Raw genomic sequence first — 9,656 nt, 5'->3', positions numbered from 1 at the left:
AATATTAAGTGTTTATTTTGACGAAGGTGATGTGCATGCTTTTGCATGCGATTTTACCATCGGATTTTTTGCTGTGTAGTGCTGATTCCAAATGATATCAATACTATGTTATATATTTCAATCATCCCTCTGTGTTTTTTGAATGAAACTTACAAAAATCGCAGCAGTTTCATAGTTTTGACAAGAACCACTTCGTGCAATAACTACAATAAACCCACATTAGTGATATCTTTATTTTAGTAGACGATTAAGCTACTGACCACCAGATGGATTGTTTGTTATCGTAGATATCTTACTAATCTAGATACACCACCTCCTTGCATTATCCAGTCCTCATCGACCAAATCCATTCAACTGATCTAGTTAAATTAAGTCAAGACACCAACCTAACAACTTCAGTTCCATCTTTCTCCACCAGAGTCCCAACCAGTTAACTCCGTCAACAAGTGCTCCTTTTGTTGTCAAACCAGTTTTGGGACCATCCATAAACCACGTGGACACTTTTTTGGCAATCTGTTACCCCCCCCCCCCCCCCTCGTGGACAATTGTTCATACAAAAAAAAAACTTTTTTGTATGGATCGTGGACAATCGCCATACCCCCCCCCTTCCCCCCAAGTGTCCACGTGGTTTATGGATGGTCCCTTTTGACGTTCCCCTCTCCCTCATCCACTTGCGCTCACACTTGCTCACCGCCTCCTCCTCCTCCTCCTAAAAACCCAAATTGTTTACAACCTCCGCTCGCACCAATACAACCCCAAAATAACTTCTTCTCCGAGAAAGGAAGCGCGCACAGAGCAGATGAACCCGTGCTGCGAGAACAGCCCGAAACCCGTCGGTCGGTCGTCATCGGTTGCTGCGTTTTTTGGGCAGAGATGATGGGAACACAGCCGAACCTTGCGCAACTGTCAGTGCTCCTGCTCTGTGTCTGTCTGCGAGTGCCACTTGTCTTTAGTTGTATTTCGGACGCTTTCGCCGTCGGAACTGCGGGTTTGTGGATCGTGTTTTTGTTGTGTCGCCGGGCGCTGGAATTTCCGTTTTGTGTTTGCTGCTTCTTTTGTTTGTCGGTTGTTGGTGGTGGTGTAACGTCATCTAATTAATTGACGGTATTGTTTCGCTAGCGATTGATAAGCGCGCGGTAGATAAGCAATAGACGCGGTGTCGGCGAAGATCAAAGCAAGCGAGTCGCGGTCGGTCGTCGGCAAGTGAGTGATAACTGAGTAGCGAGTGTCTGGCATTTGTCAACATGTGAGAGGTCGCAGAAGGCCCTGAAGCAGCCGACACCAGATGCCGCGAGAATAAACACACATCGTTCGAAGGAGCCGTTTGGGGGTGAATGTTCGCCGACTTCGGGTGAAGTGAAGTGTGAGCGGAGATCGGGTTTTCATTGCACTTTGGGAGTGCTGGCTGAAGAGTAGAATGTTGGTAAATTACGAGCCAGTAGGCCTTGCGGTGCGTGGCGCAGTGGTGTGAGTGAGAGCGCGCGGGTCTAAAAATATAACACACGCAGCAGGCGGCGCAGTACAAAAGAAAGCAGCGGCATCAACTGGGTGTGTGTGTATTGGTGTTGAGAATCATCGCGCGCGCGGCTCTACGTGATCTCTTGTGATGTCTGTGTTGTTTATTGCATTTAGCTGAAGAGAGCAAGTGGATGTGTGCGTGTTAAAATAACACCGGGAAGCGCTCTGTGTGAAGAGCTTAATAAAGTTAAGAGCAATACAAAAGAGCATACGTGAAAGAGGGTGTTAAGGGGTGTGGGATTGCTCGGGAAGGCAAAAAATGGCAAAAGTGTGTTTCATGTTAAGGGCTGTTGTCCTGCTGTTGAGCTATGCAAACGTCGGATTATCCATTCAGCAACAGGAGACCTTCGGGGGTCATGAAGTGTCCAGCATTAGCGTGGACGACTTCCAACACCACAATCGCTGCGAACCCATCACAATCCCATTCTGTACGGACATCCAGTACAACAAGACCATTATGCCGAACCTGATCGGACACACCAAACAGGAAGAAGCCGCCCTCGAGGTTCACCAGTTTATCCCGCTCGTCAAAATCGACTGCAGTCCGGACCTCAAGTTCTTCCTCTGCACCCTGTACGCTCCAGTCTGCACGATCCTCAACTACCCAATCCCACCCTGTCGATCGCTGTGCGAATCAGCCCGGGTCTGCGAAACCATCATGCGGACGTTCGACTTCCAGTGGCCGGAGAACCTAGAGTGCTCCAAGTTCCCCGAAGACGGCAAGGAACTATGCGTCTCCCAGAACAACTCCTCGGAGAGTACGCCAATGCCTACGAGTGCCATGCACACCACCAAGCCGCATCAGGTGCCCAGGAAGAACCAGGGAGCTGGAGCGGCCGGCAGCAGTCAGCACTCGGCGATGATTCCCAGCGGGAACAACATGGTCAACGTTCATCGAGACCTTGGATTTATCTGTCCAGTACAGTTGAAAGCGCCGACCATCATGGGCTATCAGCTGACCGTTGGGGGAAAGGTGAGTTACAAAAAAGTCATCCCTTCACATAATCGTCCGTAATCGCCGTATTGTGCAAACTTTGTCAGCCTCATTTTCGCTACAATCACGTCCTTCGTCACTTCGTACCTGCCAAAAATTTGAATACCATACCGCTAGGCAAAGTTGAGCTCAACACAACAGAACGCGCCAATATTTGGTGTCTAACCTCAAACAAACCGGTGGAGCACCAGCAGCTCTCGTTGAGAGAAGGATCACCATTTGTGCCCAGAGCAAAGCAGGATGAGGCGCGATGATGATGAGGAAGCCATACAGAAGCGCTTGACAAACAAATACCGGGCCGCAAAAAAGGGTGCTACTAGCGAGCTGCAAACTCGCTTTATTCACAACAGAGACTTGTTGGGTGGTGCTTTTATTAGGTTGTAGCGACCCAGTGGGATGATCTCTTGGAAAAGATTCCAACGAAGGTTTCAGAAAATGACATATTTAGAGACCTCGACTTCAGCTACAAATCCTGAAAAAGACTCGACTCCACCAATTCTAACTCTGGCTTTAACAACAATGTTCCTACTAAGTTGTGAAAAACTGGCCAAATTTGGCTAGGGCTAGTGAAATTTCACGATTTTGCGGACAGCGTGTAATTCTTGAAATTTCAAAATTTCTGCGAAATCCCGTGAAATTCAAGGATTTTAAGAAATTAATGCATAAAAACAATAAATTTGAAAAAAAAAAATCCACAATATTTGAAATGTAAATTGAAAAACTTGATATTAACTTTTGGGTCATTCCATCTGAAGCGGAACAGCATTTGAAAATTACCCTCTCCGATCCTGCTCAAATTTGGCAGAGCTGTTGATACTATCAAAACATGCAAGAATCCCAAATTTCATCCAAATCGGACCACCCCCTCCATTTTTGTACCTCCCCAAAAAATCGACTTTTTGGTGATTTTTGACCAAACCTCCTAGTTTCAAACGGCGATAGCTCAGTAACCACAAATCTTAGAAGGTCGGTCTTAGACTCAATTTTGAAGGAAATTGGACGTAGAATCCATTTCCTTGATCAAAATTTTGATTAATTTATTTTTTTCTACCTGTATTGCGCAATTGAAAACTTTAAACGGCCGTATCTCAAAACACCCCAACTTATTTTTTTTTATTTGACCTCACCATCGTGTTCCCCGGCCAATTTTACATAAGAATCACTTATCGACAGAAATGAATATGTTTCGTTCCAGAGATATCGAATGTTAAAGTTTTGTGTTTTCGAAATTGCCTACATGAGCTTCATTCGCTGCATCTGCTAGAAGCACACAGGTGGGCTGATCAATAACTACTACCTGACCATTTATTGAAATAATATTTCATCATAAATAATCTTTATCAAATTGGGCAAAAATTAACTGTATAACACTGTAGGAACCTGGAGTTTAATCTCGAATGTTTATCTGCTCAAAAAAATGAATGAGGTGAATTTCTGTGCTAACCCACAGGACAGAGCAATAACGACACACAGTAAAGGGCAGAATTGGATTCCGACGGAGCGAGCAGGAAAATGCAATTAATCTTGTTAGTAACACTGAACAATAAGTGCACGATACATTATTGAGTAAAACATATGAATTAAAATGAATAAAATTTGTTGATACGTTGTACTCTAATGAAGAACGATCACAAGGAGTAGAAAAAGGATTTCTGGAAAGTATAAAACTGAAAAATGTAAGAAAATCACAAAGTTTGATCTGCGGCTAATTCCCCATATTTAGTTGCGATGATTTCGATACCCTCCGAACAACAGTGTTTTTTTTTTCTTTTATCATTCTTGGATTCTTGGAACACAATACAACTGCTGTCCTCACGTATAAGGTTATTTTTGGATTAAATGTAACTTGACCAAAATCATCTTTTAATCAAATGGAGCTGGCTCACAATATAAAAATTGATTTAATATGATCAATCTTTTGAACCATAAATCAGATTTGCCAAATTATGGTAAAGTGTCAATAATAAACTATAATAATAATAATAATAATAAAGCAGGTTTTGGGGTTTTTGCTGAATGACACTATTTTGCTACCGCCCATGATAAAGGCCCTAGTCATGGCCTAGGAGGTACTCTAAAACGGTTAGCAACACGTAAAAAACGGTGCATTCAAAATAACCCAATAAATATTCCTTTCACAAAAATAGATTGATCAAGGTAGGGGAACAGCATCTAATTCCAACGTTCCTCTAATGTTGCCATATCAGCGCTTTGGCATTCAATTACAGCTGATTAAAAGCGTTTTCAACTGAAATCGAGTGATAAATAGCTCAATAAGAAGTGAACAAGCAAGTTTCTATCGAAAGTTTTGCAAAATTTGTTGTTTAAATAGTGAAAATGAGCAAATTGGACGAAACTAGGAGCGAGGACTTAACCTGCCAAACATACGAGAATTTCCCCTATTAGCCATTTGAATAAATATTTGCGTAAAATTTAAAAAAATAAATTAAATCAATCATCTCCCAGAACACCAGGTAGCAGTTATTGATCAGCCCGCCTGTGTGCTTCTAGCAGATGCGGCAAATGAAGCTGATGTAGGTAATCTCGAAAACACAAAACTTTAAAATTCGATATCTCTGGAACGAAACATATTCATTTCTGTCGATAAGTGATTCTTATGTAAAATTGGCCGGGGAACACGATGGTGAGGTCAAATAAAAAAAATAAGTTGGGGTGTTTTGAGATACGGCCGTTTAAAGTTTTCAATTGCGCAATACAGGTAGAAAAAATAAATTAATCAAAATTTTGATCACGGAAATGGATTCTACGTCCAATTTCCTTCAAAATTGAGTCTAAGACCGACCTTCTAAGATTTGTGGTTCCTGAGCTATCGCCGTTTGAAACTAGGAGGTTTGGTCAAAAATCACCAAAAAGTCGATTTTTTGGGGAGGTACAAAAATGGAGGGGGTGGTCCGATTTGGATGAAATTTGGAATTCTTGCATGTTTTGTTAGTATCAACAGCTCTGCCAAATTTGAGCAGGATCGGAGAGGGTAATTTTCAAATTTGCACTTTTTCGTGCACAGTTGAGATGGAATGACCCTTTTGCAAATCTTGAGTTGAACTTTTCGATTTAAAAGGAACGTTAGCATTAAAATAGATTTGTTACAGACTAATGCAAAAAATCCTTCCGTCCTATCTTTTTTACAGCAGACGTGTCACAAGCCCAGTTAACTCAATCGGAATTCTGAAACGGAATTCAATTCGAATCGTTTACGTATTCTGTTTCAAACGCAACAACCGATTCCGTGTACGTACCGGTTGTTGCGTTTGAAACGGAATACGTAAACGATTCGAAATGAATTCCGTTTCAGAATTCTGATTGAGTTGACTGGGAGATAGCACACAAGCGATGAGTTGTCCTGAAAAAAGTTTAAATCATTCATAGATCCTTTTTGATCAACATAAAATTGCTTCAAACTTGTGTTTTTTATATACAGGAACAAAAATTATATTTTTTTTTTTCAAAATTTCAAAACTGTGAAAAAAAGTGCAATAAGCTGAAATTAATTGCATTTTCCTGCATTTATCATCACTTTCTGCACGATTGGGCTGGTTTTAAATTATTTTAGATTGAGGTGAAATTTGCATGTACTGTTCGTAAAAACTAAGATTTTTGAAAACTAATCAGGCATTTTCTTGAATATTTTAGTTTTTTCTTAGTCCCGTGAAATCCAACAAAATTTGGTGATTTGGTTAGATGGTCCTCGAGAGAACTGGAAATGTTCAGCTTGAAAAATCACCTATCTTTTATGCATAATATATAACTAAATGTACAAATACATTTACGGATGTGTAACATAAGATTTTAAAGGTTATTTTTGCAATTTCACGATATGTGAAATTTGTGTGAAATTTTGTGTTTTCCAATAGTAATCCCCGCAAAAATTGCATTATTTCTGCGTGAAAAATCACTAAACTTAGTAATTACCGATACGCTATCATGGTTTGATTATGATAACGATCAAAATAAATCTATTTGAAATTTCACGTCATTTGATACCCAAACCGTAAATCATGAAAATTTCACATTAAAACTAGTATTTTGTAAAGAATCTAAAGTTTTTGTAGGGCCTTCAAAGAAAAAAAAAATTGGTATAAAAATATTTTGTTTAAATTCTGTTAAAATCGATTGAAAGTTTTGATTGAAGTATGAATATTATGTATTTAAAATAGAACTAATTTGTGGAATTTCCAGTTTTCAATTTTAGTTATCTTAAAAACTTATTCATTCAAATATTGTTATAATATCAACATGATATTTCAGTTTTTATTATTTTTTTGCAACACACCCACTCGGCCTCGAAGAAAGCCAAGGGAAAAAAACTGTGAAAAATATTCGCATCGGCTCTATTTCCAATGAATACAGTAGTTTAACATATTAAAACTTTTACAATAACAAACAAAGCAACTGTTTTTTTTTGTAAACATGTCAGTATTTATCAGTTAATGTTGTACTATATTGTGAAGCATATTTGCAAATTATGAAGTATGTTTTTTTATGATTACAAAATATGTTTTTTATGTGAAAATTTTACCATTTCACATTCAAAATAAGAATGCTTTCGAAATCATTTGAAATTTTGTGTTGTTTGGTACACTTACATAAGTATATATTGAAAGTTTTTTTTCAATGGTTGTATTTTTCATAATGTTTTTAATAAAATGAAAACATACACAAAGTTTTTCCGAATTAAGAATGAACATTAAATAAAGCTGAATTTATTGCACATAGCCAATTTTTTAAATTTGGTTATTTTAAATAAATCTTGTACTGGGAAAATGGGAGCGTTTTAGCTTTAAACTCATTACACATTGAAAATCTGTACAAATTATCAAGTTGATTGATACCTATATTGCATTTTTTTTTTAAATATTTTTTTGAAAGACTGCATTTTTTGAAAATTCGAGCTTTTATAACATTTTTTTAAGACGGTTAGAAACCATTCGAAATAACCCATGGTTTGAAAAACAAATTTTGCTTTTTTAAATATTAAAAAAAATAAATAACTTGTAGCACTGGCTTTACACATAAATATTATTATTGTATTTTGAACAATAAGTAGCAAAAAAACTAATTCTTAACACATACTTTGGATAAAAACCGTTCGGCACTGTCTGCACATTTTAATTAAATTCTTAGTGCACAAGTTTCTAAGGACCCCAAAATTAATGATTCTCCTTTGATTGAGGTTGCGCTAATTGGACGATGTTTTGTGCAATTATCGATTCAATATGATTTTTTGGACATTAAAAATAGGATAAAAAATAGAAAATAGAGAAAATAGGTTCAATATTGAATAAAAAAATACATTTTTTTTATGTATTACACATTTCAACGGAAAAAATGATAAACATTTGAACTATACCTGCTTAGCATAGTTGCATTTTTTCAAATCATATTTTCATTTCAAAGTAAATCACCCAAAACTTGATTTTTGAGAAAATTTTGCAATCTTTCAGCTTTTTTCAATAGTGCCCATGGTTGTTTATGTCAAAGGTTCATAAAATTCTGTAGAAAATTGTCTTGAAAAAATTTGACAAGAAAAAGGAACAGAGCATAATATTTGCAGTCCATGAGCACTTAAAAAAAAAAACAAAATTTTTACTCAGTATCAAACTTATGATAAATTACCTATATATTATATTATGTTTCTTTTCAAATTTGATCTTGAAACTTAAAATAAAGTACTTGTACGAATAAACAACACTTTTTCAAAAAAAGCTTGATTTAAAAAAGATTTGATTATTATATGATGACCTTTGCTGGGTCATAGCTTGAAAGAAGTATTGTTTATACACAAATCGATTTCTTTTTAAGATTTTTTTTTTTTGAATTAGTAATAAGCCATAATAGTAGTTTATGCAAAAAGTTGCAAAAAGAGGATTTTTTCAGCACGAGTCGTACATTTATCTAACGAGGTTCACCGAGTTGGATAAATACGAAAAGTGCTGAACAAATCAAGTTTTGCAACGAGTTCCATACAACATTTTTTGCAATTCCAAAAAACACACACTGAGTGAAATTTTATGTCAAATTTTCATGTATTTTGTCAATAAATCGTTTAAATCGAAAAAATGTTTAAAAGTGTTACTTTTCGAAACAAGTGCTGAAAAGTTCAACTTTTCAGCATCCATTTGAGTGCTGAAAAGTAGAACTTTTCAGCATTTATTTTGAAAAGTGTTGCTTTTCGATTGTTATTTTTGGTAAAGAAATGTAGGCTTCGTCGTTCAAGAATGACAGGAAAAGTAAGTAGTTTCACGACGGAATTGCAAAAAGGTAATTTTAAGATCTACAACTACATTTTAATTTTTAGAATTACGTGTTTTATTCAACATTTTGATTTTCATACATAAGGGATTTGCATGTATTCTTCACGAGTTAACAAAATGTCACGAAATAGTTTTCTGAGGGGTTGATTTGGATACACTCGTCAAAAATTGCGTATTTCGAGTCCTTCGATGCAGAGCAAATCGTTCACCAAATTTCCAACCCTTTGGGTCGTTTCAGGCTTACGCTCCGTACGATAGAAGCTACAACCGATTGGCGTCTGCCAGCAAAGGCCAACTCCGTACGGTACCACCACCCAGAGGCTCCCAGCAGTGCCTCGTCGATACCCGAAATCAACTTGTTGAATGAAGCTCCAAAACAGCTCGCCTCAGCTTGCAACAAAAAAAAATCCAGTAGCGTTTGGATTATGCTCGCTCACACTCTACACAATCGGAAGCTGAGATTATCTGGTAGTAGCAAAACCAGCCAGCTAGCAAAACAAAATTTTTGATTCCAACGTGGTTCGTGCTGCTGCAGCTGATTGCGCTTTGAAGTTCTAATCGGATTTCGACGGCTTCCACGGCACGGGAGATCAAACGAACGTTGCCATCACGGCAGCTTCCCCATCGATTTGATGTTTCGAGCTCAGAAACCTCTCAATTGGATTCTCACCCCGCTACTCTGGATCACCTCACCTCGAACGAATGAATCGTTGATGTTTGTTGTGTGTTTTTCCTTTCTTTTCCTCGGAATTGTGCTCCAATTTTCCCTCAATCTTGTTTTCTTCTTTCTTTTTTTCTTGTTCCCTCTTTGAAAAGATTGTTTCTCTGGAAACAAGCGTTTGTGTATGTGTGTTTGTTCGGGCACACATACA

The 9,656-nt window shown here is 37.7% G+C and overlaps 1 protein-coding gene across 1 annotated transcript in view; it reads left to right on the top strand.

Moving 5' to 3' along the window:
• Window positions 1–802: 802 nt before the first annotated feature.
• Window positions 803–9,656, top strand: part of LOC120414045 (frizzled) — a 185,710-nt gene continuing 176,856 nt past the window's right edge. Inside the window, exon 1 of the mRNA XM_039575065.2 lies at window positions 803–2,491. Coding sequence (XP_039430999.1) covers window positions 1,778–2,491 — 714 coding nt within the window. The 5' untranslated portion in view covers window positions 803–1,777. The remainder of the gene's footprint in view (window positions 2,492–9,656) is intronic.

The sequence above is a fragment of the Culex pipiens genome, chromosome 2, assembly GCF_016801865.2.
Source record: "Culex pipiens pallens isolate TS chromosome 2, TS_CPP_V2, whole genome shotgun sequence".
Taxonomy (NCBI): domain Eukaryota; kingdom Metazoa; phylum Arthropoda; class Insecta; order Diptera; family Culicidae; genus Culex; species Culex pipiens.
The sequence above is the reverse complement of the archived record's forward strand: the minus strand, read 5'-3'. Positions and strand labels throughout refer to the sequence as shown.